We start from the raw sequence: 27,500 nt of genomic DNA, 5'->3' as shown, positions 1-27,500 counted from the left end.
TTCTTTCTTTTTTTTAGGGGAGGAATCCAGATGTGCAAAGCTACGTCACATGTGCAAAGCTACGTCACAAATATTATGAGTTCTGGACTGTGATTAGTCAGATGTTGATTAATTCTCACTTAGCTGAGTCGTTTTCCTCACCACTCTCTCTCTCTCTCTCTCTCTCTCTCTCTCTCTCAGCATATGTGAAAGTCAGGCATTGTGTCATAAATAACGACAAACATTTAATCATAGAGTATCCAAAAACAAAGTAAATCCAGCTTTACTTTTATAATATATAATAAATAAAAGCTAAAAGAAAAAAAGTTACTTATAGATTATTATCAGTTATCATGATTATCAATGATTACTTTGTAAGATAGAAAAGAAAAGATAAAATAGCTTGTAAACACATTTAATGTCACAAATTAACAATGTGTGTGTGTGTGTGTGTGTGTGTGTGTGTGTGTGTGTGTGTGTGTGTGTGTGTGTGTGTGACCACTATTGCTCATTTCAGGTATGCAAATAAAGTCAGTCGGATGAGGTTTAGACCTTCATGGCTTCACGCCTCTGTGACTTCATGCTGTAACAACAACAACAACAACAACAACAACAACACTAATTGTTTGTAATAAATGTTTTTGTTTGTTGTCATTATGATGCGTAAAACCCCAAGAGTCTCACTGTTTACTGAACACAGGCTCACATTCACCACGATATAATCGTTTTATTCCTGTCTTCACGTGTTTTTACACGAATTCAGAATCAGAATCAGAAAGATCTTTATTGACAGTTGTTTATTTTCTTTTTCACCTGCAACCGTACTGTTGTTGCTGTTGTGTGTTTTTTATCCTTTAATGTTTACATTTTCTACAGGTCTGCTCGGGACAGCTAGTACACGAAGCTCGTGCTCATGCACTACTTAGGGATCGAGATTCGAATTGAGACACGTTCACAACCTGCGTCATTACTTCCGGTTCCGCAAATTGACGACGAAGCGAGCCCCAAGCTCTCGCGTATGTTAAACCTTTGATTGATGTTATTACCACTTTATTTCCCCTCCCCAAGATATTTAAAAGGACAAAGACGTTTCTAACGGGATGGTGATGACGTGTGGTCCTGTTATTGTCGACTGATGCTAAAAGCTCATGCTGATCTTTGAGGGCGTTTGTCATAACTGCAGTTTTAACATCTCGTGCTGCTCTGAAGACTCGGCACAGAGATGCCTGGAGGTGAAATGATGTCTTGTGCACGAGCACCAGACGGTGAAAATAGTGTGACGTCAGTTTCCTTTGACGCACGGTCGTGTCCGTGGCTCGCGTTCTGCAGACGTTGTTGATCTGCTCTGATCACGCGTTTGTTTGTTTGTTTGTTTGTTTGTTCCCCCACCCCCATAAAATGGATACGGATAAGACGCAGGCGCGTGAGGGCGCGTGGACGCCGCTGCTGCTGTGGACCGGTGTGGCCGTGCTGCTCCCGGTGCTGATCACGCTGTGGTGCAGTGTGCGGCGCTCGGAACGCGTGGTTCGTCTTAAAGACCTGTCACGCGCAAGCCGGCACAGCTGGCGCTATATGGACCTGTTCCGCAAGCCTACGTACTGCTGCGCCTGCGAGCTGCCCGTGCTGAACGGTGCCTTCTGCGACTGCTGCGGCGTGTGCGCACACGAGACGTGCGTGAGAGGTGCCGAGCGCGCTCTGGCCTGTAAGGAGATCGCTGCGCCGGCGCATGCAGACGGAGGCTTCCGCCACCGCTGGGTGCGTGGGAACGTTCCGCTCGCGAGCTACTGCGCCGTGTGCAAGCAGCAGTGCGGCACGCAGCCCAGACTCTGCGATTACAGGTGGGTAAAGTCACAGGTTCATCCACACATGACGGAGAGGGCTGAGAACAGTCTGCAGTTTCACCACGCGAACGTGTGCAGCGTTAACGCAGCCGTGTGCGTACTTTGTGTATCTGCGGAACAAAATGCTACAGCCAGTAGGGGGCGCAGTGTAGCGTCGACATACAAATAAATAAACAAGCAAACAGACAAGTATAAAAAATAATACACAAAAAGTCCCACCAACATAAAATTAACACCACTATATCTGTTCCCTACGTAGTGTGTAACAAACTCGAAGAAAATATTGTGTTAACTGAGTGGGTGTGTGTGTGTGTGTGCGCGCGCGCATGCATGCAGATGTGTGTGGTGTCAGACGACAGTCCATGACGACTGCAGACTGGATCTCGGTGATGATGAACGCTGTGATTTGGGTGAGTTTCGCTCCATCATCATTCCACCTCCGTACCTGTACCAGCTGAACAAACTGCGGCGCAGACACACAGACGAGTACTGCAAGGTAAAGCCCCGCCCCCTGCATGTACAGTGTGTGTATGCAATCAAACATCCATAAGATTTTTTAAAGAAAAGTGCACATATATAGTGTGTGTGTGTGTGTGTGTGTAAAATTAGCTTGCAGCAGTGTATGGAAGTGGGTGGAGCCCCCTGCTGGTGCTTGCTAACACACGCAGTGGAAACAACATGGGTGAAGAGCTGCTCGGAGAGTTTCGAACCCTACTCAACCCGGTGCAGGTATCTCACACTCAATGATGCTGAATCGTTCTGTGTCCTGATTGGTCAGGAGCTGTTGATTTATTTTCTACAACAGCAGCCCTGACAGTAGTGAAGCAATCCTTTGTTATTTACAGGCTTTTCTCATTTACTGTGTGTGTGTGTGTGTGTGCACGCGCCAGGTGTTTGACCTGTCTGAGATTGCCCCTTCCAAAGCCCTGCAGTTGTGCACTCTGCTGCCCCCTGGCTGTGTGCGTGTGCTGGTGTGTGGAGGAGACGGGACAGTGGGCTGGGTGCTGGATTCCATCGATACCATGAAACAGAAGGTACACACACACTCCGGCAACAAACACACACACCACCATCACACACACAACGTCTTCACAAATCTAATGATCAAACATCTTAGGTTCTCAGTACAATACAAAATCTTCATAATGGCACACAATTACAGCCGTGTTTAAGCTTTGATGCAGAGTCTTTCTACCTCGCAAGTCTTTCTACATTTTTCTCCATCTGTCAGGCTCAGGATCAGTTCATCCCACGCGTGACCATCCTCCCCCTGGGGACAGGAAATGACCTGTCTAACTCTCTGGGCTGGGGTTCAGGATACGCCGGTGAGATTGCGATTGAGCAGGTGATCAGGAACGTGCTGGAGGCTGAAGTGGTTAAGATGGACAGGTCAGTCTACACACTCACTGAGACACTGTAATATACATGTGTACGGTTTATAAGGTTTATATTTATTTAGAGTTTTTATTCGGTAGACTGTATGTGATTAGTGCTACAATCACACTGATATCTCGATTCGTTGATGAATCGGTTTGTATTTAAGTCCCTTGTGTTTGTTAATAAGAATCAGGCTGATTAATAAACACAGCAGGACACTAGAGGGCGCTAGTTATTCACCGCAACACCAAATTAAGACGTTTGCCTATTTATTTATTTATTTATTTATTTGTGTTTGTTCGTTTGCTTTTAAGTAGCTTTAAAGTTGCTTTTTTTTGAACTGCATTTTCAGATGGAAAGTTCAAGTCGTCTCCAAAGGAAACTACTTTCGCAAGCCAAAGGTCTGAGCACTTTACACTTAAACACCTTCTGTCCGTTACTGAGCTGTATAACGTGGCACTGACTCGTGTGGCTCCGTGTCTCTTCAGGTTTTGTGCATGAATAATTATTTCTCAGTGGGTCCTGATGCCCTGATGGCCCTGAACTTTCACACACACCGCGAAAAGACGCCGTCCTTCTTCTCCAGCCGCATCATTAACAAGGTCTGGGCTTTATATCTGGGTACAATATAAGATTGCTCATTATAGTTGTACGTTAAAACTCGTGACGTCTCGTTTCCTCGTCTCACAGGCCGTGTATTTTCTCTATGGAACCAAAGACTGTCTGGTGCAGGAGTGTAAAGACTTGGACAAAAGAATTGAGGTGAAGATTTTAGTGACATAAAGCACTTGTGTACTCGTGTCTGCACCATAAACACCAGGGAGCATCAACACTCACTATGTTCTCTTACTGGAAATGATGTCATATTTCCTGAAGCCTCTCAGCCAACTTCATCTTCTAATGTTGCTGGTTATAATTGTTGTATCTCTTGATTGGTTAATGATGAGTGTGTGTGTGTAACAGTTGGAGCTGGATGGAGAACGGGTCCCGTTGCCCAGTCTGGAGGGCATCATCGTGTGCAATATTGGCTACTGGGGTGGCGGCTGCCGGCTGTGGGAGGGGATGGGAGACGAGCCGTGTCCTCCAACACGGTCAGTCATGAACGATCCTCAGGAGCCTTAACGAGCCGCACACTAACAGACAGATCGTTCTCCTTTCTGATCGTTCGAGCTTCTGGGGTGTTTCCTAACATTGCTGTCGTCAGTGCACTAACACTAATTCAGAGACCTGAATTCTGGAGTGTTAGATGAGTGAATCTGATCGGGTGGTAATTGTTCAGTCGTTATTTACTTAAACGATGATGTTTAATCAATATCAATTGTATCTTAAAGGTCAATTATTTAATGAACTCCAGATTTAAGCCATATTTTTGTATTATATATCCTAGTAATGTGTTTTGTATGTCATTTGTATTGATTTAGTCGTGTGTGTGTGTGTGTGTGCAGGCTGGATGATGGGCTGCTGGAGGTGGTCGGTGTGTTTGGATCGTTCCACTGCGCACAGATCCAGGTCAAACTCGCCAACCCTGTCCGACTGGGCCAGGCACACACAGTGAGGGTGAGGAGTGTGTGTGTGTGTGTGTTTGTGTTACAGACACTTTCTATAGCTGCCATCGGTAAAATCAGCTGTTGAATAGAAACATAAGTCATAATTATTTCCACAAATTTTACAAAATAAACTCAATAATCTTTAAATAATTTAAATTCTTCTTGTTTCTTTGTGTTAATTTATTCTTTGCACCATATGATTGTGTTTGTCAGGTGATTCCAGCTTGATCATTATCCTGCTTTATGGTTTGTTGGTTAAGAGGTTTGTGTGTGTGTGTGTGTGTGTGTGTGTGTGTGTGTGTGTGTGTGTGTGTGTGTGTGTATCATGCAGTTGGTCCTGAAGAGCTCGCTCATGCCGATGCAGGTAGACGGAGAGCCGTGGGCTCAGGGTCCATGCACCATCACCATCACTCATAAGACTCAGGCGCTCATGCTGTACCACAGCGCCGAACAGACCGATGATGATGATGATGATGAAGAGTCCAGCACCTCGGAAGCTGAAGGGCCGTTAGTACAGAGCGCACGCACTCCTGAGAACAGCTCAGAACATCGGTGAGGCTTCGTCCCACAGCTGTGCTGCTCCGCTTGGACTGCTTCATTCAAAAGTTGTTTTTTTTGCTATATGAGATTGATGAGTGTGCGACGTTCTGACCTGCGACCTTCACGTGTTTCACGCCGCAGCTCTGCGTTTTAGCCTCAGAGTAAACTGCTATGAGTTTATCACCTCTACTTACACATACAGAGTCTTCTTACCCCAGTAAAATCCCCAGACGAGCAAATTCACATAGGACACATAGGATTGATTGACAGGCTTTGACAGATTCCCTGACCTTCTCTATGCCCCGCCCCTTTTATTAGTGACCGGTGATCTCTCGTGCTCAGTTACTGTAGATACGCACAATTCAGACGAGTGAGTTATGATTTACTAACATGCTAGTTTTTTAGGTTAGCCTGTTTACTATAATGCTAGTTTGTTGGCTTTCATGCTAGTCTTTAGATACTGATACTAGTTTGTGGCTTACAAACTAGCTTTAAGATTAGCCTGTTTACTACAATGCTAGTTTGTTGGTTAAACACACTCCAGATTGTACCTGACACAGGCGTTTCGTCCTGTTCAGGCTCGTCAGGTGTGATGTGAAACACTGGATGTCGTTATGACGTCACACCGTATAAGCGATGATCACATGCACTGATATTTGTCCTGTAAAAACTCGCTGTAGAAGATGTTTTTTATGCTTAGCGAGCAGTTTGTGCAATAAGAGCTTTATGCTTCAGGCCACAGGTTATTATATATTTTATATTTATATATAGACCCGTCCCTATAAAGCTGGGACCCGTCACATGACCTTCATTCATTCCTTTATTCATTCATTGTCATTTTGTTCTTTTTTTTGGGTCATGATATTTTTTCTGTTTTATAATCTGGTGAATGTTTGACTTTTTTAACAAAAGTAAATCCTTCATATTTACTCGATTTTCCAAACAGTGTTTTTAACAATAAATGATTCACGACTAAAGTATTAATAATGAATAATAGATCTCACGTCATTATACCTGATGAGGACGCGTGAACTCGATATTATTTATTAATGATAGTTTGCAGTTGCCATGGTAACAGTACCTGATTGTGGGCACATGTTTACTGTAAAGCTGTGAAGTCACAGGACCAGAAACCCCTCGTCTGTACTGTGTTGTGTTAATTTTATTTGATGTTCTGCACTGTCCTCACACACAATCACTCACACACTCTCTCACACACACACCTCTATTTAAACTGTAATGTACACTGTAATTATCAAACGTGACTGTGCCAAAGTTCAAAGTTTTTTTAATTTTATTGCTTGTAACCGCTTTCAGTTTTGTTTCCTCGCTTTTATTTTATTTTTTTTAAATGAACCCAGTTTTTCTTTAATGAGGATGTATAAAGATTAGTTGTATTAGTTGTTCACTCATCCTACACATTTACTGTATGTTTACACGCAGGTGGGCGTGGCCTCGTCAGCCGTTCCTACTGAAACAGTAATTACTGTATTTAAGGTTAATGTCTAAATCTGCTTCAGCTCTAATTACGTAACGCACGTAAAGATAAAACGGTTTCAACTTTTACGAAAGTCTGTTTAGTTTATTCTTTAATTGTTTTTTTTTTTACTAATCTTATTAAACCCATGAGCACTGTGTGAGTTCGTCATGGTTAAAATCCGTCTTATCGAACGTGCTAAAAGTTTGGAGTTTAGCTTTGATTCCATTTGAGAGAGTTTTTATTTATTCCACATTTTATTCAGTTGAGAATTTATTCTGAATGTCGTTATGTGTTTTATTTAAACGAGAGAAATCCTGAATCATCCTGAATTCGTTTCTTGTCATTACTTTGTATTGTTGAGATTTTGTCACATTAACAGTCTAGACGACATCAAGGCACAGACACCAGGAGAGATTTCATCACAACAGAGAAACGTTACACAACCGATGCTGAGAAATTGTGAATGTGATTGAAGGATGAATTAAAGAGTGAAAGTTCAAAGCAAACAAGATTCGCGTCGTTTCATCGTTTATCGGGACGTCTGACGGCAGAGCAGCTGCTCGTCAGTGCACACGTTATTGTTACTGTTCTCTAAGGTGTAAACAGAACAGTTCCACACTAACGCACTGTGTAGTTAAATCTGTCAGGACAAAAAGCCTGGGGAAGTCGTCGTATAAAGGTTAAAGAGTTTGACTCCTAACCTTAAGGTTGTGGGTTCGAGTCTCGGGCCGGCAATACCATGACTGAGGTGCCCTTGAGCACGGCACCGAACCCCCCCAACTGCTCCCCGGGCGCCGCAGCATAAATGGCTGCCCACTTCTCCAGGGTGTGTGTTCATGGTGTGTGTGCACTTTGGATGGGTTAAATGCAGAGAACGAATCCTGAGTATGGGTCACCGTACTTAGCCGTACGTCACGTCACTTGTGTTGTTGCTCTCAGCACTGGGGTGCGAATGGACGAAGATCTGAGATCGTCACGTTTTTTGAGTTTAACCACCTTATTTTCGGTGAGCAATGTGATGGTCTCAGATCTTCACCACGTTCACACTAACACAGGGGAGCACTTTGTTTCGTCCAATCGTGCTCCAGAGCTGAGATCTGAACACTTCTGAACCAAGCCACAAAGCATGAAGGTGTCTGAGAGCTTAAATTCACAAACTTATCTTTGACGTCACTCAGCACCGACACTCCAACAATCACTCCTGCTCTTACCGTTAATGATAAATAAAGCTGTGATGTGGAGCTGCACTACTGCAGAGCTGCTGTTACAGATCATTAAATCAACACCTCCTGACCAATCAGAAGCCTCACCAGCATTAATCATCACACGCCTCTGAAGTTTGGGTAGAAGCTGAAGCTCACAGTTCTGACAGAACAAAAGAAGGTAAATACAGAACAAGGAGACGTGGATGGATGCACGTGTGTTTATTGTAGTTATAACAGAATAAAGGGAGATTTTCCACAGTTACATAAAGAAGAGAAATTTCTGAAAACGTCTGATGATTTAACACAAATCAGAACAGAAATATTCCATCGTTCTGCATTAACTGAGTAAAGGACAGACGGTAAATCTGTTAAATGTTTGTTTAAATGTGAACAAGAAGAAGTGAAATATCTTGTGTTAATATTATAATCACATGACATGAAACACTGCACATTTTAATCACGTTACAGACACAAAATATAATAATTCTATAGAGTGAAAACAAGACCGAATACATGAGAAACGGTGAAAGATTCGAAACCCAATTCACCCTAAAGGAGAACCAACAAGCCTGTGTGTGTTTGAGTCATCTGACATGTCTGACCGAGGTCTACTTCTGAACAGCATCAGTAGATCGGACGCTTTCTCCTGATCCCGGATCGGTTCTCCGGTTTCTCTTAGAACGAATGATGATCAGTAAATAAACCCTCAGTCCCTCGTGCTCACGGTTTGCACATCAGTGGCTGTCCTAAGCGGAATTATCAGCCGTGTCTGATGGAGCGCTCGGTGACATCTGGGCTCGTATGAATATCAAATTCATACCGTCATCACCCAGGGAGTCGAATCGCCCGGGTCTCGCCGTCCTCATCAGGATATCCAGGCACTTTAAAGTGACCTGAACCTGATAATTCGAGACACAAACAGTCAAAGCTTTCAATCTTAATGTCTCTCAATCACGAGCTACACCGCAACATGACAAAACACCCTTAAAGCTCCGTCTGTCCACGACGGACCCGTCGTACTCAGGCGTGTGACGTAATCAGATACATCACAATATTTCGGCTCGTGACTCTACAAGACGATGAGATTAAAATACCTTCTCAGAATACTTGAAGACGTTTCTATGATGTTCTCCAGCAGCAACAAAGACGAACGTTTGTGTTGCTGCTATAAAGTGATGTTCCCTTCACTCCACACACGGTCAGCTCAGATCTCACCTCTGGAGTGTGTTAGGACAAAATGTACTGAACATTCGAACACAAGAGCACACAGAGTTTCATCCTCTCACAGAGTTTAGCGTGTCAGAACTGCCCGTGTTCTCTACAGAGTGGAAGAAGATATAAACCCTCGTTCCCTCACCAGCTCCAACTGTCCACCTGGGATCTACATACAAACCGAGGTTCCTTAAACAGCGAAAGCTTGTTAACTTGAGGAAGAGGCATGATTTAGATAAACTACTTCCTAGTTCCAAGAACACAAAGCCCAGAACTCTTCATCTGAAAATCCTGACATTATAAAGACCCAAGCTGCATCTTCTCTAACTTCTTGACCCACTTCTGCACCAGACAGAAAATTACTCTTGGCTTCTTAAAAAGCTCCAGTTTCATCATGAAGCCCTTTCCAGACGCACAAAGCGGTTCTTTGTATATCAAAGTCGTCGTGGCGATCGTTACACGTCTGGTTATTAGTGTGAGACAGAACTGGACTTCAGCACGTGCCCGTTTGAGCTGTTTTAAAATGTGATGTCTCTCGGGGGGTGGAGGGGTTTCTGTGTGCGTGTGTGTGGTTGCATGGCGATATAATGGCACCCCTACCTTTAAGGCAATAAAATGCTGATAAAGTGCCAACGTTCACCTGAACTTCCACAGCAGAGCGATACGTAACTCTGTTAAACACGGAGTCTCACGTCCCGCAGCTCCACAGATGTTTGTCGACCCCGAGATCAATTTGTAACCGAGATCTTATTGATTCTTCTGCTCTCTAGCACGCAAGCCGTGAACTTCGGTCTGGTTTGCCTGCTGGCAATAAAAGCTGTGTGTGAAGTAAATGACTCAATCGTCAGGGTTCAGACAAACAGAGCTGATCGTCAGTAAACATCTACAGGCAAGAGACAAAAAAATTCAATACATGAATTAATAATGCTTTAAATTACTCACATTATATTATAGATCTTACCCACAGGAGAGCAGTTTAGCATCCGAACCTTTAAAAGACCTGGATTACTAATTTGACCCGACTTCCTCTCATTTAATCGTTACTTAACGATCATTTAGAAATAAAATCACAAACCTGAGTCGGTTTACCTTTTGTTCACACTAGAAAGTGACCATTAAACGTCCCATGTAGTTATATATTATGGGCTTTGGCCTTCATTTAATAATTATATGACTTGAATAACGAGCTTATCGGGGCTAATGTGAACGACAGGTAGCGAGAGATTAGATATTATAGTGATATTAAACAATCAGAACCAACCAAACATTAATCACGTCATACAATCACCACAACCACTGATTTCGACAACTAGTACGTATATTGACTGTGCCTGTAAAATATTATATCTTAAATGTTTAAATCTGAATATTTCTGTATCTCAGGGATATAAAGGGAGTTATTATTTATATATAGGAGTTATAGATTAGAGCGAATACACAGATCTCTGTTGTACACCGTACTTTGCTCACTAACACTACACACTTATAATGCAGTGTTAATTACTCAGTTTGCAAAGTGTAAGTGATGAGCCGCTGGAGAAGATCCAGAAGGCCGGGTACACGGGCTGGGAGAAAGGAAAGACGAAGGTGTGGATGGGGTAGGCGCGGTCCTGCACGTTATAGAAGGTGGCGGTGCAGTTATCACAGTCGAGCAGGACGCCCACGCGGCTCGGGTTCGGGTTGGCCAGCACGGTCTCGCTGCTGTTGTGCCACGCCGAAAGCTTGATGTTAAACCACTCGATACACCAGGACTGCGTGTTCCGGCCCAGACGGCTGGAAGGACCTTTCCGATCGATGGAGCCGTACGCCAGACCCAAACCGCAGAAGTTATTGCTGCTCATTTTAACCTCCCAGTAATGACGACCTTGAGAAAAGCTCTGATTACAGAGCACCTGTGAGACATGAAGCGCGTATTACAGAACATTTGGTCTAACGACACGATCGGCTGTTAACTGTTGTTGTGATGTTATTGTTTCAGACCTGCGAGCACACGGTGAAGCGAGGTGGGATGTCTGGGTACGGAGACGGATCGTCTGATACGGACGCCTTGGTGTTGTTCTCAGAGAGAGCCACTCGTTTATGTGCCGTCCTGAAGTCAAAGGTGAGCATGGTGGCATCTAAATTTACAAAACACACACAGACACACACAGACACAGAGACACACACAGACAGACAGACACACAGAGACACACAGAGACACACAGACACACACAGACACAGAGACACACACAGACAGACAGACACACAGAGACACACAGAGACACACAGAGACACACAGAGACACACAGAGACAGAGACACACACAGACAGACAGACACACACAGAGACACACAGACACAGAGACACACACAGACAGACAGACACACAGACACAGAGACACACACAGACAGACAGACACAGAGACACACAGAGACACACAGAGACACACAGAGACACACAGAGACACACAGAGACACACACACATACAGACAGTTCTGTAGCTGATCAGAAAAACCGTTCTGTGAATTGTTTTTTTTGTTGTTTTGTCACTCACACTTCAGCAGTTCACTCCTTATAGCAGGGCTGATGGTTGACGGCGGACTCATATCCACTGGAACTGGTGAGAAAGACAAAAAAAAAAAATCACTTTTTTTTTTTTGAGAAAGTTCTAGTTAAGTTTAGTGAAACTTTAACATCGATTCAGAACCATAACATGGGTTACGTCTCAAACCATAGAGTGTTAATATACTACAGATGTAGTGCACTAGGACATTGTGGTGCACGAAGATGACCTAGTGCACTAGGACAATAAAGTGCACTAAGATGATATAGTGCACTAGGACATTGTGGTGCACTAAGATGACGTAGTGCACTAGGACATTGTGGTGCACTAAGATGACGTAGTGCACTAGGACATTGTGGTGCACTAAGATGACGTAGTGCACTAGGACATTGTGGTGCACTAAGATGACGTAGTGCACTAGGACATTGTGGTGCACTAAGATGACGTAGTGCACTAGGACATTGTGGTGCACTAAGATGACGTAGTGCACTAGGACATTGTGGTGCACTAAGATGACGTAGTGCACTAGGACATTGTGGTGCACTAAGATGACCTAGTGCACTAGGACAATGTGGTGCACTAAAATGACGTAGTGCACTAGGACAATGTGGTGCACTAAGATGACGTAGTGCACTAGGACAATGTGGTGCACTAAGATGACCTAGTGCACTAGGACAATGTGATGTACTAAGATGACCTAGTGCACTAGGACAATGTGGTGCACTAAGATGACGTAGTGCACTAGGACAATGTGATGTACTAAGATGACGTAGTGCACTAGGACAATGTGGTGCACTAAGATGACGTAGTGCACTAGGACAATGTGATGTACTAAGATGACGTAGTGCACTAGGACAATGTGGTGCACTAAGATGACGTAGTGCACTAGGACAATGTGGTGCACTAAGATGACGTAGTGCACTAGGACAATGTGGTGCACTAAGATGACGTAGTGCACTAGGACAATGTGGTGCACTAAGATGACCTAGTGCACTAGGACAATGTGATGTACTAAGATGACCTAGTGCACTAGGACAATGTGATGTACTAAGATGACCTAGTGCACTAGGACAATGTGGTGCACTAAGATGACGTATTGCACTAGGGTTTTTGCTCTTGGAGACCGAGTCATCTGGAGCTGTTGTTATCTACTCAGGTACTTATTTGGATCTGGTTTTTCCAGTGTTGCAGTGTTTAGTTTCCTCACTGCTCCGTTTGTCTGTGATCTGATCAGTGAGCTGCACAGAACATGATCATTCTTGTTCTTACCAGAAACAAAAGGTCTGTTATTCATATTCATATCCAGATGTTCCATGCTCCTGGACATAGCAGAATTCATTCCTTTGCTAGGACCTCTTCTACTTTCTGAGTAGAAAAAACAAAACACAAGAGACAAACAAACAACACTTTTATGAGCTCTCAATCAATCAATCAATCAACTACTGAACTAATCAATCAACCAACCACCCAATCACAATCAATCAGTCATTCAACCCATCAATCACTGACCCAACCAATCAAATCAATCACTGCACTAATCAATCACCCAATCAATCAAATAATGAATCAATCAACCAATCAGTGCACTAATCAATCACCCAATCAACCAATCAGTGCACTTTCTTTCTTCTGTTCTTCTCCTCCTGGTGGTCCAGCTGCAGGCTCTCGCGCCCTCATGAGGTTCGAGTGGTTAACTCACAGTGCCGATCCCAAGCTCAGATAAAATGGGAGGGTTGTTTCAGGAAGGGCATCTGGAGTAAAACCTGTGCCAAGTTAAACATGTGGACCAGATGATCTGCTGTGGTGACCCTGAACAGGGAGCAGCCAAAAGAACAACTGTGGACCAGATGATCTGCTGTGGTGACCCTGAACAGGGAGCAGCCAAAAGAACAACCACCTTCTTCCTAGTTATTCTTCCTTTCCATTACTCTATTCTTTTTGTTCTGCTTTTTTCCTTCTTTCATTTTCGCCCTGCTTTAACGTGATCAAGTCATCAGGATCCAGACGCATTATTACACAATACTGGAACCCTCATCCATCCATCCTTCTTCCTTCGTTCCTTTCCCCACCTGTCCATCTATCCATCCTCATCTATAAATACGATCACATTTTGATGATAAAGCTTTCTGTATTTTATAATCCAGGGTTTTAATCTATTGCTATTTTAGAATTGTGTTGAAGGAGGACAGAACAAAGCTCGGTTTTAAACTATAAAGTCTCTGAATCTGTGGAACAAACAAGGTTGACGACATTTACACGGCTCTGCTTTTTAAATCACACCTTGTTTTTTTATTCTGCTTGAACTTACTTTCTGATTTGGGATCTTTGTGATCTTTGTGAACTTTGCTCTCGTGATCTTTGGGATCTTTGCGCTCGTGATCTCTGTGATCTTTGCGCTCGTGATCTCTGTGATCTTTGCGCTCGTGATCTCTGTGATCTTTGCGCTCGTTGTGATCTCGATTCTCCTTTTTGTCTCCTTTAAAAACACAGATATTAAACTGCAGAATGTTTCACAGTGTATCTCATCATTATTAAGGACGATTTAACAGTGTAAGATTTTTTAAAGCAGTAAGCGTGAACGAGTAGGAACCGTCCTCAGTGTCTTACTCGGTTGTGGTTTCCTCCTTGATCCTCCAGGACCACCTTTGGGCTGTGATCCAGAGTCTTCACGTGGGGCAGAACCTAAAGACAATATATTGATCATAGATGTGGTGTTTTAGCTGCATGCTGCTGAAAGTAACGTAAATGAAAAGGAAATCAGAAGTAAATGTTCTGCAGGTGAGTTTATGTGGTGACCATTTTTAAAAGCATCTTCCAGAAGCTGCAGTGGTGTTCGACCCTCAGACACTGGGTCTGTTTCAGTAAACAGTGACTTGAAACCTTCAATGCTTTCTGACTATACCTCTTCTACCCCCTGATTTGCCCTTCATGAATTTAGCCCCGCCCACTCACATTTTCAGGCAATTGCATAATATGCAAAATCTAGTCTTTACAAAAGTGGTTGCAGATGCTTTAGAACAAAGACCCGGATGACATCTGAGATCCTTGAGGCTCGGTTATGGTTTGGGGTCTGAGTTACTTTCATATAGATGTTTCACAGGGACTATAAGTCGATATCAGTGATGTAATCTGTTGTACATTATTATTCACTTTATTATTATTGTGCTAAAGTGTAAGGAGATTCCTGTAGTTTACTGAAAACACAGCCAGCCAGTTAGCTTTCAGCGTTAAGCTCCTGGTGCTAAACTTCTGTATTATGTTAATGTGTGGTATTCATACTTAAGTGATCCGTTTAAATTAGACAGAACTGGCCACTGGGGGTGCTGTTAGCCACGAGTGCTTGGACCCCGTGGATCGCTGTTATGCAGCTATGTTAATAATGACTGTTGATTATTATTCACTGAGACACTCACCAGGTTCCCTCGGGTTTGGAGGATTACCTGAAGCTCCACCGCCACCTAAAATACAAAACACACACTTTGTTTCCTTTGAAGTTATACCGAGGCCTTGAAATTTGTGTAAAACCTTTTTAAAAGTAGCCGTGAGCGTTCACGGATATGAATTAGCTAAAGATCACCAGGATCAGTCAGGAACACTACATGTTAGTCTCACTGTTAGCCGCCACCTTTACTACGGATTTAATCGGTAAGGTATTTATTTATTTTATTTTTCTCTTTGTCACCTGTGTAACTTGTCTCACTTTCAGCAGAGCCCGGCTTTCCCGAAACTGTAAAGTATTTCAACATCAGAGCTCCGTATAAGAGTTTACATTCAATTATAGAACAGGAAGAGGACACGGGGACACGGACAGATACACACCTGGTTTGAGGAGGAATATCCTGTTCTCCACCGGCTCACGCAGGATTTTATTAATCTGCTCCTTCAGGTTAACAATGTTGGAGTGGTACGCGATGACACGCTTAGAGTCCAAGTTGATTCGAGGGGAGAAAGGGTCGAAGTTCACCACAGAGGGCAATTCCACAGACGCCTACAGCAGAGACGAGCATCAGATTTCCAAAGTGTTGTCATATTCTTATAATCCAGTTATTCAGACAGGAACGAGGCTCTGATGTCCCTCTAACGTTTAATATCAAACTCATCACCACGGTGACCTTTCCATCGTTAACAACATTAATTAAACTCGGTGATCTATTTACAGATATGATGCGAATATTGACAATTAATGACTTAAGATAAGAAATACTGATCATAATTATCCACCTGGTCAAAGTTACCAGAGTTAATTAGCATTATTTAATAATTATCCAATCAAGAATTTCACCTTCATGATTCTTCATAAACTCATAAACTCAGCTGCTCATCATCTAACTGGTGTTATGTAGTGGTTCATGATTCATATATGAGCTGCTCTAGTTACTGCATTACGCTTGTCTCTGAGCAGGTCAGATCTTCCCAGAATTCCTCTGGTCAGCGTTCCCAGGTTCTTACCTGTAAGAAGTCCAGAGAGTGAGATCTGGCCAGCAGGTTTGTGATCTCAGCTCTGGTGGAGCTCATCTTCTCAATGTTCTGGTTAAATTTCTTGATCAGGGTGTTGAGCTTGGTGTTGCCGCTCTCCATTTCTTTATCCAGAGCGTCCATGGCCTCTCGCTCGTCCCTCTGCAGCATGTCCCGGATCTGCTGATACTCAGCCTCCAGAGCGCGCTTACGCACTGCCGACATTTCCTGCAGAGGAACGCCGGATCAGGTCAGCTACGGGGAAACACTCGCGAGTGGCTGAACGCACACCTTTATTTATAATCAACCAGAAATGTATCACCATTATATAACACTAAGCTCCGCCCCCTCAGTAGAGCCCAGCGTATGAACTGTGTATAATTATGAATAATTATAAATAATCGTGCGTCGGAACCTTTCTGTATCGATGAAATAGATGTTTTTATTAATATAAATATAAAAACACAGGAAATCTCTTCAGGGACACATGAGTTAAAGGTAAAGTGGGCGGAGCTTAAAGCCTCCTTAACAGCATAGTGTGGTTGTCTACAACAATAAAAAGGTTTGTAAAGGATTATAAAGGTTTGTAAAGTGTCATGAGTAAAGCTTGTCCTTAGTTACTGTTGCTAAGCTCTTACTGCTCTATCACTGTGGAGGGAAAAGAATTAATAAAGGATCTGATTAGAGGTCGGTTTCGTCCTGTGACCGATTCATCACAACAGCTCTAATTCCCACACACACACACACACACACACACATATACACACACACATACACACACACATACACACACACATACACACACACATCCTAGGAGGCATTAGATTTGCCTTCAGTCAGGAAACACCCATTAATAATATCCCTGACGTAAGAGTGAGTAAACATGAAGATATCTTAAGATTACAAAATTACACACACACACACACACACACTCACCTTGAGCTTATTTTGCTGCTCCCTCATCTGTGTTATGACCGTCTGGTTCTTTTCCGTTTTCCCATCCAGAATGTTCAGCTTGTCCCTCAGATCCGTCTGATCAAACCAACAGATAAACACAATTCACACCACGACAACATTTACAAAACTCCACCCTGTATCTCATCACGTCTGTTTCTCCTGAAGTACTATGTGATCCTGATGTTTAGTGATCCTGAGCGTGTAAGCGAGAAACGTCACAACAGACAGATCACTTTAACAAAGCGTCGGGTTTCACTGCTGGACTCAGATATACATGAACAAGAACTCCAGAGCGGAAGTAATGAGGACGCCGGAGTCCCAGGAAGGAACGGAGCGTGATGATAGTAGTGTTAGCTGGAAGGTTTCAGAAGATTAAGCAGCATGTAGAGTGTGTAATGGAAATTTGTTTCATTATCAGAAGAGAGGGAGCAGCTCACCGAGGTCAACTGATCCAGGAACAAAGAAAGATAAAGTCAAGATAAAGTCTGACTAGCTGAGAAAAAAAAAACAAAAGGATCTGAGCCCGTTACTCTTGTGATCTTCTCAAAGCTTCCGCTATAAGATGTGGAGCCGCTAAAGCACTAAAGTGTCGCTGCATCTCTCTCTCTTTAGCAGCAGGATGTCGAGCGGCATCGTGGGTAATGGGAAAAAAAGTCTGAATTTTATTAGAAATTGAAATGTTATTTATACACAAATCAATAAATCAGGGTGGAGTTTTAAGATTTATTTATTAATTAAATAAAATGTATTCATTTTTAAAGTAATTTTGACTCGTCACCTCGATCTTCGTGCGCTGTTCGCTGGGGGTGGAGAACCCGCACTCCTTGTGACTCTGCTGCAAACAGCTGCTACAGATGCTCCTCTCGTGCCGCGCACAGAAGAATTCCATCAGCTTCCCGTGCTCGAGACACAGACGTTCCGCGAGGTCGGAGAGCGGCTCGCACAGCTCGTGCGCACGGAACAGAGGGTTCTCCGTGTGAGGGCGCACGTGCTCTGAGCAGAACGACGTGATGCAAGTCAGACATGTTTTTACTGCCTTGGTCGTGGTGCACATGTCACACATGATGGGTTTGGGCTCGGAACGCGATGAGCGCATCGCGCAGGCGGCACCGAAGATGCCGTCTGTCCCTTCGTCTGACCCCGTGCCGCTTCCAGCTTTGGCCCTGAAGGTTTCCACCACCGCACTGAGCACCGTGTTCTTCTTCAGGTCTGGCTTGGTGTGGTAATGTGTGCGGCAGTGAGGGCAGAAGTAAGAACTCGTACTGCTCCAAGTCTCCTGGAGACACGTGTGGCAGAAGCTGTGGCCACAGTTCAGACTCACCGGCTCGTTGAAAGGACACAAGCAGATGCTGCATGTCAGATCTTCCTCGAGGCTCAGCAGAGCCACGGCGTCGATCACTTCAGCCATGAAGGACAACGGGAGAAATGCTCAAGACTGTAGGAGAAGCAGGAATGAAGCTGAAGACACACAAAACACACAGTAAACATCTACACAAGCCGCTCTGATGAGTTCTAGCTGAAGTGACAAAAACATCCTGTCGACTTTCAGGACAGAAACTTTACAAGTCCGAATTCCTTAGGAAATCATCACTGGGAGAATCTCCACACACTGAAAGGTCCTCCAACATTAACCTGGATTTAAAGTCTTTTTTTGTTGTTGTTGTAAGTGTTTATGAATAGAAACAGGAGTAAAGTATCATCATTAAACATTGTGCTCTGTTTCACTGTAGACCAGTGGGTTTAAGATATAAAACAAAAATCTGACAAAATCCTCATCTCTATTTAATCAGCTCCGCTTCTCTTATTCATCACATCTCTTTCTCTTCTCCTCCCTCTACCTCTTCTCCTTCCTATTCCCTTCATCTCTACCTCTTTCCCTTCTCCTTCCTCATCTCTTCCTCTTCTCTACTCCTCTTCCTTTCCTCTCTTCCTGTTCATCTTCCTTTCTTCTCTAGCTCTCTTATCATTTCCTCTTCCTCACCTCTACCCCTTCCTCATTTCTACCTCTTCCCTTCATCTCTTCCTTCTTCCTCTACCCTTCCTCTCTTCCTGTTCATCTTCCCTTCTTCTCTAGCTCTCTTATCTCTTCCTCACCTCTTCATCTTCTCTTCCTCATCTCTTCCTCTTCCTTATTTCTACCTCTTTCTCTTCTCCTCCTCTTCCCTTCATCTCTTCCTCTTCTCCTTCCTCTCTTCCTGTTCATCTTCCCTTCTTCTCTAGCTCTCTTATCTCTTCCTCACCTCTTCATCTTCTCTTCCTCATCTCTTCCTCTTCCTTATTTCTACCTCTTTCTCTTCTCCTCCTCTTCCCTTCATCTCTTCCTCTTCTCCTTCCTCTCTTCCTGTTCATCTTCCCTTCTTCTCTAGCTCTCTTATCTCTTCCTCACCTCTTCATCTTCTCTTCCTCATCTCTTCCTCTTCCTTATTTCTACCTCTTTCTCTTCTCCTCCTCTTCCCTTCATCTCTTCCTCTTCTCCTTCCTCTCTTCCTGTTCATCTTCCCTTCTTCTCTAGCTCTCTTATCTCTTCCTCACCTCTTCATCTTCTCTTCCTCATCTCTTCCTCTTCCTTATTTCTACCTCTTTCTCTTCTCCTCCTCTTCCCTTCATCTCTTCCTCTTCTCCTTCCTCTCTTCCTGTTCATCTTCCCTTCTTCTCTAGCTCTCTTATCTCTTCCTCACCTCTTCATCTTCTCTTCCTCATCTCTTCCTCTTCCTTATTTCTACCTCTTTCTCTTCTCCTCCTCTTCCCTTCATCTCTTCCTCTTCTCCTTCCTCTCTTCCTGTTCATCTTCCCTTCTTCTCTAGCTCTCTTATCTCTTCCTCACCTCTTCATCTTCTCTTCCTCATCTCTTCCTCTTCCTTATTTCTACCTCTTTCTCTTCTCCTCCTCTTCCCTTCATCTCTTCCTCTTCTCCTTCCTCTCTTCCTGTTCATCTTCCCTTCTTCTCTAGCTCTCTTATCTCTTCCTCACCTCTTCATCTTCTCTTCCTCATCTCTTCCTCTTCCTTATTTCTACCTCTTTCTCTTCTCCTCCTCTTCCCTTCATCTCTTCCTCTTCTCCTTCCTCTCTTCCTGTTCATCTTCCCTTCTTCTCTAGCTCTCTTATCTCTTCCTCATCTCTTCCTCTTCTCTGTCATTACCGACTAAATCTCACACACTCGACGTTAATCAGCTCAGATTCACCACAACACACAAAATAAAGATGAAAACAGAGCTAAAAGTCTCCTAGAGAACAAAGAAGAGGAGAAAATAAAAGTAAAATGTCGTTATAAATCTTGTGACAAACAGAAAGCAGCCTGAGGCCTGAGGCGAGTTACACTTTATTCAGATAATATAAAAGTAATTATAAGGTTATAAGGTTTACTTACAGAATGTCGAGTTAAATGAAGGTGTTCTGTAGCGACGACACACACACTCTCTCTCTCTCTTTCTCTTTCTCTCACACACACACACACACAACACACACTCTACTGGGGTTTCATCGCAACACTAAGTTTCGTTTCTCTAATAAGTAAACGGGTATCAGAATTACCGTAAACACGCGCACAAAAGCGCACTTAAAATACGACATAATTCGTGAACAATCTAAACAAGGAAACACATTCGATATCCTTCATTTGTAATTAATAATACGTTATTAATAATACCTCAAATCTGTGCTGATATGAGGACATGGATGCACGGATCTCAGTAGGTTCGGGTGGTTTGGGAGGATTGTATGAGCGTATACACGCGGCGTTACGGTAAACAAGGGGCGCTGACGAGCCGTATGCTGACGTAAATATTCTATCTTTCAGGACTTTATTCTTTAATCTACATCCGATATATTTAGTAAAAAAAAAGTAATTTAGAACAGTAGAAAAATAGAAAGAATAAAAAGAAGCAAACAAACAAAAGTCAACTTATAAAAACTTATAAATAATAACAGCGGTTACACCGCCACCTAGTGGTAGAGTAAACAAACAGCGCCAGTAAAAATAATAAAGAGTTTATAAATTCTAAAATATCTTAAGTTAAATAGAATATTAAGATGTCAGCGATAATAATAATGATAAGAAAAATAGCAATTAAACAATAGGGGGATATTCAACCGTTTAAAAAATTAAAGAATCAAATATTTATGTGTATTTACAGATTTCTAAAAGGTTTACAGAGGATTAAAGGGTTAGTTTAAGTTCAGTTTAAAGTTCAGTTTAAAGTTAAAGTTCAGCCAAAAAAATAAAACAAATAAATATCAGTCATCACAGAGCCGAAGTAAACAACACGATCAACTTTTCTTTGTAACAGACCAGAGTTTATTGGTAAACAGAAATATCTGCAGGAGAAAAAGGACGTTTCGATTCTCAGTTTTAGATATAAATGAAAACAAATCTGATTTTATTAATTAGTAAATTAAATTATTTAAAAAAATACCACTAGAGACAGCGGATGTGTCCAGAGTTTCACTTAGACATGATGTTAACAGTGTAAACATTTAATCTGGTTTTTGATCAGCTTTAGAAAAAACTTCAGACTGGGACAAATTGTTGAAATTATTTCCTTTTAAACACAACCATCTATCAGCACAAACCCAACAGCATGAGGAGTGTGTACTGGAATAAAGGTTAGGACAAGCTTAAGTGTGATAATGAAGGGGAAAACCCTAGTTCATATATATATATATATATATGTATGTATATATATACATATATATACACACACCTACACACACACGTACGCACGCAAACACACACACACGCACACACACACACATTCCTGGGATTATTGCACTCTATCAAATCCTTTATATTAATCTGAATTACTTCAGGGGGGCACGGTGGCTTAGTGGTTAGCACGTTTGCCTCACACCTCCAGGGTCGGGGTTCGATTCCCGCCTCCACCTTGTGTGTGTGGAGTTTGCATGTTCTCCCCATGCCTCGGGGTTTCCTCCGGGTACTCCGGTTTCCTCCCCCGGGTCCAAAGACATGCATGGTAGGTTGATTGGCATCTCTGGAAAATTGTCCCTAGTGAGTGAATGAGAGAGTGTGTGTGTGTGCCCTGCGATGGGTTGGCACTCCATCCAGGGTGTATCCTGCCTTGATGCCCGATGACGCCTGAGATAGGCACAGGCTCCCCGTGACCCGAGGTAGTTCAGATAAGCGGTAGAAAATGAGTGAATGAATGAATTACTTCAAAGTAAACAGAAGAAGGTATAAAAATATTAAATAGTAAACCCTATAGTTACTTATAGTTTGAATAGTAAAAAAGATGTTAAACTTTAGTGAACTTTTTTAACCAACAGCAGCAATTATCACTAACATGAACATATTTGTAATAATAATAATAATAATAATAATAATAATAATAATAAAGAAATAAGCTCAGTTCCTCATGCACCATACAGCAGATGTGTAACATCATAAAAGATCTGTGTCTGTTTCTCTTCTCATCCAGACAGAGACGTATTCAGCAGGAATCTACCACTTGTTTTACCACCTGTTTGTTTCCCTCAGATTTAAAAACCTCTCCAACATATTTACACACCATGGAAGGGAAAGTGGCGGCTGGTCCTGTGACCTACAGATGATGGTCAGGAGATGAACGGTGTAGTGTTTGTGTTGTGTTTCTGTTGTGAGTCTCAGTGACACGTCGTCGTGTCGAGCGAGCTTCACCAGAGGTCCGGCTCCACCCAGACGATCTTGCGCTGCTCCTCCTGGACGATGTGCTGCAGGTTGTCCAGCAGGGAGGTGGTCTTGTCCCAGCTCTCAGGAGGTACGGTGCGGTACAGACAGGGCAGCTTGTCCAGCAGCGGCTCCTCGTTCCTTGAACACTCCAGCAACTGAGACTCTGTTATGTTCTTCTGACGACGTCTATGTTTGTGTGTAAAATAACAGGACAGGATTATAACACTAACGCAGGAGCTCTAGGAGTTCACTAGAGGTCATTTGGATATTAGAAGTAAGTGTGCACTACTTCAGGGCTGCATGCTGCCCAATAACAAGTGTAAGCAATTTCATTACAATTGAATTAAACGTTCAAAGTAATGAAGTTAGCTAATGTCACACAACAACAAGCTTAAAGACGTCCAATGTGTCTACAGCGAGCTGCAGCTGCCGAGTGCAGGAGGATTTATAATCATAAAGAATAACTAATGTACTGGATAAAAACTGAATAAATGTTTTAGATTGAGAGAGAGAGAGAGAGAACGTTGGTTCTGTATGAAATTGCATACTTGAGTCTGCCAGCACTACGTTCTGTAGATGCGATAAAGATGATGATGGGGAAAATCTCAGCGCGATGCAGCCGCCGAACGCAGTCCAACCCAAGTGGGAGAACACAGTGAGTGCCCTAAACACACACACACAATAAAAAAAAACTTTGACAATTACTCTCTTTAGATTTAATATAAATTCTTCTTCATATTTATTTTAATTAATAATCATTCTGATGCATCAGTAAAGCTGCAGTATGTAATGGTGCAGAGTAACAAAGGAATGGAGTGAATCTCTACACGTGTGATTAACGCTGCAGAGTTTTTACATATTTCTCTAGTTATGTCTCTGAGAGCTGCTGCAGTGAGTAAGACTGCAGTAATGAATGTAGAAAAACCTGCTGTGTCCAGAAGAGCAAGATGTTTTGTGTGAGTGTGTTTAATGTGTGTGTAGTGAGTGTGTGTAGTATGTGTGTTTAGTGTGTGTGTAGTGAGTGTGTGTGTAGTGAGCGTGTGTACTGTGTGTGTGTTGTGAGTGTGTGTGTAGTGAGAGTGTGTGTGCGTGTAGTGAGTGTGTGTAGTATGTGTGTTTAGTGTGTGTGTAGTGAGTGTGTGTGTAGTGAGCGTGTGTACTGTGTGTGTGTGTGTGTGTAGTGAGTGTGTGTGTAGTGAGAGTGTGTGTGTGCGTGTAGTGAGTGTGTGTGTAGCATGCGTGTTTAGTGTGTGTAGTGAGTGTGTGTGTAGCATGTGTGTTTAGTGTGTGTGTAGTGAGCGTGTGTACTGTGTGTGTGTGTGTGTAGTGAGTGTGTGTGTGTGTGTGTAGTGAGTGTGTGTGTAGTGAGTGTGTGTAATAAGTGTGTGTAGTAATTGTGTGTAGTGAGTGTGTGTAGTGAGTGTGTGTGTAGAGTGTGTGTAGTGAGTGTGTGTAGTGTGTGTGTAGTGAGTGTGTGTAGTGAGTGTGTGTGTAGTGAGTGTGTAGTGAGTGTGTGTGTAGTGAGTGTGTGTAGTGAGTGTGTGTGTAGTGAGTGTGTGTAGTGAGTGTGTGTAGTGAGTGTGTAGTGAGTGTGTGTGTAGTGAGTGAGTGTGTAGTGAGTGTGTAGTGAGTGTGTGTGTAGTGAGTGTGTGTAGTGAGTGTGTGTGTAGTGAGTGTGTAGTGAGTGTGTGTAGTGAGTGTGTGTAGTGAGTGTGAGTGTAGTGAGTGAGTGTGTAGTGAGTGTGTGTGTAGTGAGTGTGTGTAGTGATTATGTGTAGTGAGTGTGTGTGTAGTGAGTGTGTGTGTAGTGAGAGTGTGTATTGTGTGTGTGTGTGTAGTGAGTGTGTGTAGTGAGCATGTGTATTGTGTGTGTGTGTGTGTGTGTGTAGTGAGTGTGTGTACTTACACGCTTCATGATCTTCTCGACTCCCTGCACAGTGTAACAGCGGTGTGTGTTTGGTTCACACTCCTCCAGAATCTCGCCCTTCTGCATGCGCACCGTGTGTTCTGCATCACTCAGAGTCTCTAAAGTTACACATCACTTACAGCTCAGTTTCCTCCCCAAGAGATTTTAATCACATCAGTGTTTAAATGTCACCATGATTCACTAAGTCCAGGTATTTAACGTACCTGGTTCACACAGCTGGTAGCCTTTCTGCTCAGCCAGCCGCTTGTGCAGGATGCCCTTAAGGATTGTGGGAAGAAGGAGGACGGGACGGCACACGGGGGGGTAGTGAGGAGTCACCAGTGTGTAGGGCATCAGGCTCATGGAGGTGTGCTTACCCTCATCTGAGGGGCAAAAACAGGGGGCAGGAGGAGGAGAGGATTAAAGCCACATCAGAGGAATGTGATGACAGTTGGGTTTATTATTTTATTATCATCTCTCTCTCTCTCTCTCTCTCTCTCTCTGTCTGTCTCAATGTGCCGCTCTGTCTCTCTGTTTGTCTACCTCTATGTCTTTCTTTGTCTTTCTCTCTCTCTCTCTCTCTCTCTCTCTCTCTCTCTCTCTCTCTCTCTGTCAGTCTACCTCTATACCTTTCTGTCTGTCTGTCTGTCTCTCTCACTCACATTCTCTGTCTCTCTCTCTCTCTCTCTCTCTCTCTCTCTCTCTCTCTCTCTCTCTCTCTCTCTCTCTCTCTCTCCCTCACTCACTCACCTTTTGATGAGTTTGTGTTGTCCTCTTCCACACTGACCCACATCGGGTTCCTGCCCTGTTGTGCTGTACTGACGATTCGCACAGCCCTCTGCCTCACCTGTGCCCTCTCCACCTGCAAACACACACACACACACACACACACACACACACACACACACACACACACAGACTTTTATTCTTTAAGGAGGGAGGGAAAAAAGGAAGGAGTCTCCAGTGTCACTGATTTGTATAAGGAAGTGAAAGAGGAAGTGCTTTACCCTTCTGGGTGCCTGTTGAAAGGAAAGATCCTCAATGGCTCTGATTAACTGACTCTGTGCTCTACAAACACAAAACAACACAACGTTCCTGAACTCTGTATAAAACACACTGTGACATATTTTGCCATCCAAAATGGCCGCCGTCCCACCTGTAGAAATTTGGCACACAGCCACTTTTCAGGTCCATGAGCTGGCAGCTATGGACGTGACTCGCCCACCAGTAACCTTCGCTGCCATAGTGACTGTCTGTCACATGCAGGATGTCGTTACAAGAGACAGACAGCATCTCGGCCCCACCCCCCTTCAGTGACATGTTCACTCGGACGTAGAAGGAGTCGCCTGAGGTGACCTCACGAATCTTCAGCTCATGGAGAAGATTCTGATAGGCTGAGGGGGAAGAAGAGCAGAAGAGAGGCATTTTAGGTAGATAATAAAAAATCAGTTTAGCTGTATAGTGTTTTGCATAAATATTGACTGCTTCCACATTTTGTAGTGTTGTCACTTTGTGTAAAGATTAATCACTAATCATTAATCACTGATCAATAATCATTTATCACTAATCATTAATCACCAATCACTAATCAATAATCATTTATCACTAATCATTAATCATTCATCACCAATCACTAATCATTAATCACCAATCACTAATCAATAATCATTTATCACTAATCATTAATCATTAGTCACCAATCACTGATCAATAATCATTTATCACTAATCATTAATCACCAATCACTAATCAATAATCATTTATCACTAATCATTAATCATTAATCATTAATCACCAATCACTAATCATTAATCACCAATCACTAATCAATAATCATTTATCACTAATCATTAATCATTAATCACCAATCACTGATCAATAATCATTTATCACTGATCAATAATCATTTATCACTAATCATTAATCACCAATCACTAATCAATAATCATTTATCACTAATCATTAATCACCAATCACTAATCAATAATCATTTATCACTAATCATTAATCACCAATCACTAATCATTTATCACTTATCATTAATCACTAATCATTAATCACTAATCATTAATCATTAACCACAAATCACTTTGCATTAATCAATAATCATTCATCAATAATCATTAATCATTAATCAGTAATCAGTAATCATTAATCACTAATCATTAATCATTAATCACCAATCACTAATCACTAATCATTTATCACTTATCATTAATCACTAATCATTAATCACTAATCATTAATCATTAACCACAAATCACTAATCACTATTCATTAATCATACTGCTCATACTGTAAGTAGCTGTGTTTATAGCCTTGAGTGCATCACTGCCCCCTAGTGGACGAAGTTATATTCATTTTTGTCGAGTTTTGTTCCATGAGGTGAGCTGTGTGTTTCACTCGCTTGTGTAGTTGTAGTTTCTGTTCCTATTAGTAGAGCCTCTTCTCATCTCCATAAAAACCTTTGAATCTCACTGCTGCTGATTCAGTGACATAAACAAACTGATTGACAGCCTTTCCTTGACCCAGCAGCAGTGTGCAGTAGTGGGCGGGGCTTATAGTCGGTCTGTTTGATATGCATGATGTTTGTTTTTAGTCTCAAAGCACGATGTTGCAGAGTAGAAGGAGGAACGCTGATGTGTTAGAAGTGTGTGTGTGTGTGTGTGTGTGTGTGTGTGTGTGTGTTTCCATGCTCACCGTCTTGTTTAGGTCTCAGTGAGAGGCTGCAGGGTCCGTTGACCTGCCCGAGCGCCCACAGAGCCTCCTCCATGGTGGAATCTTCCAGATGCATCCT

At 42.8% G+C, this 27,500-nt stretch overlaps 4 protein-coding genes across 9 annotated transcripts in view; 1 reads left to right on the top strand and 3 right to left on the bottom strand.

The window, feature by feature from the left end:
• Positions 1 to 69, bottom strand: part of c4h17orf67 (chromosome 4 C17orf67 homolog) — a 2,824-nt gene extending 2,755 nt beyond the window's left edge. Inside the window, exon 1 of the mRNA XM_060867229.1 lies at positions 1 to 69. This exon is cut by the window's left edge and continues 96 nt beyond it. The gene's annotated coding sequence lies outside the window, so the exon portion shown is untranslated.
• Positions 70 to 960: 891 nt separating this feature from the next.
• On the top strand, positions 961 to 7,273 carry dgke (diacylglycerol kinase, epsilon). The gene is made up of 11 exons (XM_060869043.1): positions 961 to 1,817; positions 2,157 to 2,316; positions 2,430 to 2,549; positions 2,711 to 2,854; positions 3,052 to 3,209; positions 3,550 to 3,598; positions 3,686 to 3,799; positions 3,888 to 3,959; positions 4,161 to 4,288; positions 4,643 to 4,754; positions 5,076 to 7,273. Exons 1-11 carry the CDS (start codon positions 1,378 to 1,380, stop codon positions 5,298 to 5,300), a joined length of 1,722 nt encoding a protein of 573 aa, XP_060725026.1. The 5' UTR covers positions 961 to 1,377; the 3' UTR covers positions 5,301 to 7,273.
• A 900-nt stretch (positions 7,274 to 8,173) lies between these two features.
• Positions 8,174 to 20,633, bottom strand: trim25 (tripartite motif containing 25). Of its 5 annotated transcripts, none has more exons than XM_060869037.1 (13): positions 20,503 to 20,633; positions 17,914 to 18,593; positions 17,115 to 17,210; positions 16,173 to 16,406; positions 15,543 to 15,711; positions 15,406 to 15,450; positions 15,137 to 15,181; positions 14,331 to 14,405; positions 14,032 to 14,199; positions 12,993 to 13,088; positions 11,715 to 11,777; positions 11,162 to 11,298; positions 8,174 to 11,073 (listed from the first exon to the last, which is right to left on the bottom strand). In XM_060869037.1, exons 2-13 carry the CDS (start codon positions 18,541 to 18,543, stop codon positions 10,678 to 10,680), a joined length of 2,154 nt encoding a protein of 717 aa, XP_060725020.1. In that variant the 5' UTR covers positions 18,544 to 18,593; positions 20,503 to 20,633; the 3' UTR covers positions 8,174 to 10,677. The 5 variants fall into 5 exon arrangements, with proteins under 5 accessions (XP_060725020.1, XP_060725021.1, XP_060725024.1 ...); XM_060869038.1 differs by having other exon boundaries at positions 17,914 to 18,570; positions 20,503 to 20,614; XM_060869041.1 differs by lacking the exon at positions 14,032 to 14,199.
• Positions 20,634 to 21,406: 773 nt separating this feature from the next.
• The window catches only part of card14 (caspase recruitment domain family, member 14), an 18,052-nt gene continuing 11,958 nt past the window's right edge, over positions 21,407 to 27,500 (bottom strand). For both annotated transcript variants that reach the window (XM_060869036.1, XM_060869035.1), the window contains exons 14-21: positions 27,404 to 27,500; positions 25,860 to 26,097; positions 25,711 to 25,771; positions 25,454 to 25,565; positions 24,928 to 25,086; positions 24,704 to 24,822; positions 23,346 to 23,461; positions 21,407 to 22,983 (exon numbers count right to left, since the gene is read on the bottom strand). The exon at positions 27,404 to 27,500 is cut by the window's right edge and continues 30 nt beyond it. In XM_060869036.1, the coding sequence (XP_060725019.1) occupies positions 22,782 to 22,983; positions 23,346 to 23,461; positions 24,704 to 24,822; positions 24,928 to 25,086; positions 25,454 to 25,565; positions 25,711 to 25,771; positions 25,860 to 26,097; positions 27,404 to 27,500 (1,104 nt within the window). In that variant the 3' untranslated portion in view covers positions 21,407 to 22,781. The remainder of the gene's footprint in view (positions 22,984 to 23,345; positions 23,462 to 24,703; positions 24,823 to 24,927; positions 25,087 to 25,453; positions 25,566 to 25,710; positions 25,772 to 25,859; positions 26,098 to 27,403) is intronic.

This window comes from Tachysurus vachellii, chromosome 4, assembly GCF_030014155.1.
Source record: "Tachysurus vachellii isolate PV-2020 chromosome 4, HZAU_Pvac_v1, whole genome shotgun sequence".
Lineage (NCBI taxonomy): Eukaryota > Metazoa > Chordata > Actinopteri > Siluriformes > Bagridae > Tachysurus > Tachysurus vachellii.
The sequence above is the reverse complement of the archived record's forward strand: the minus strand, read 5'-3'. Positions and strand labels throughout refer to the sequence as shown.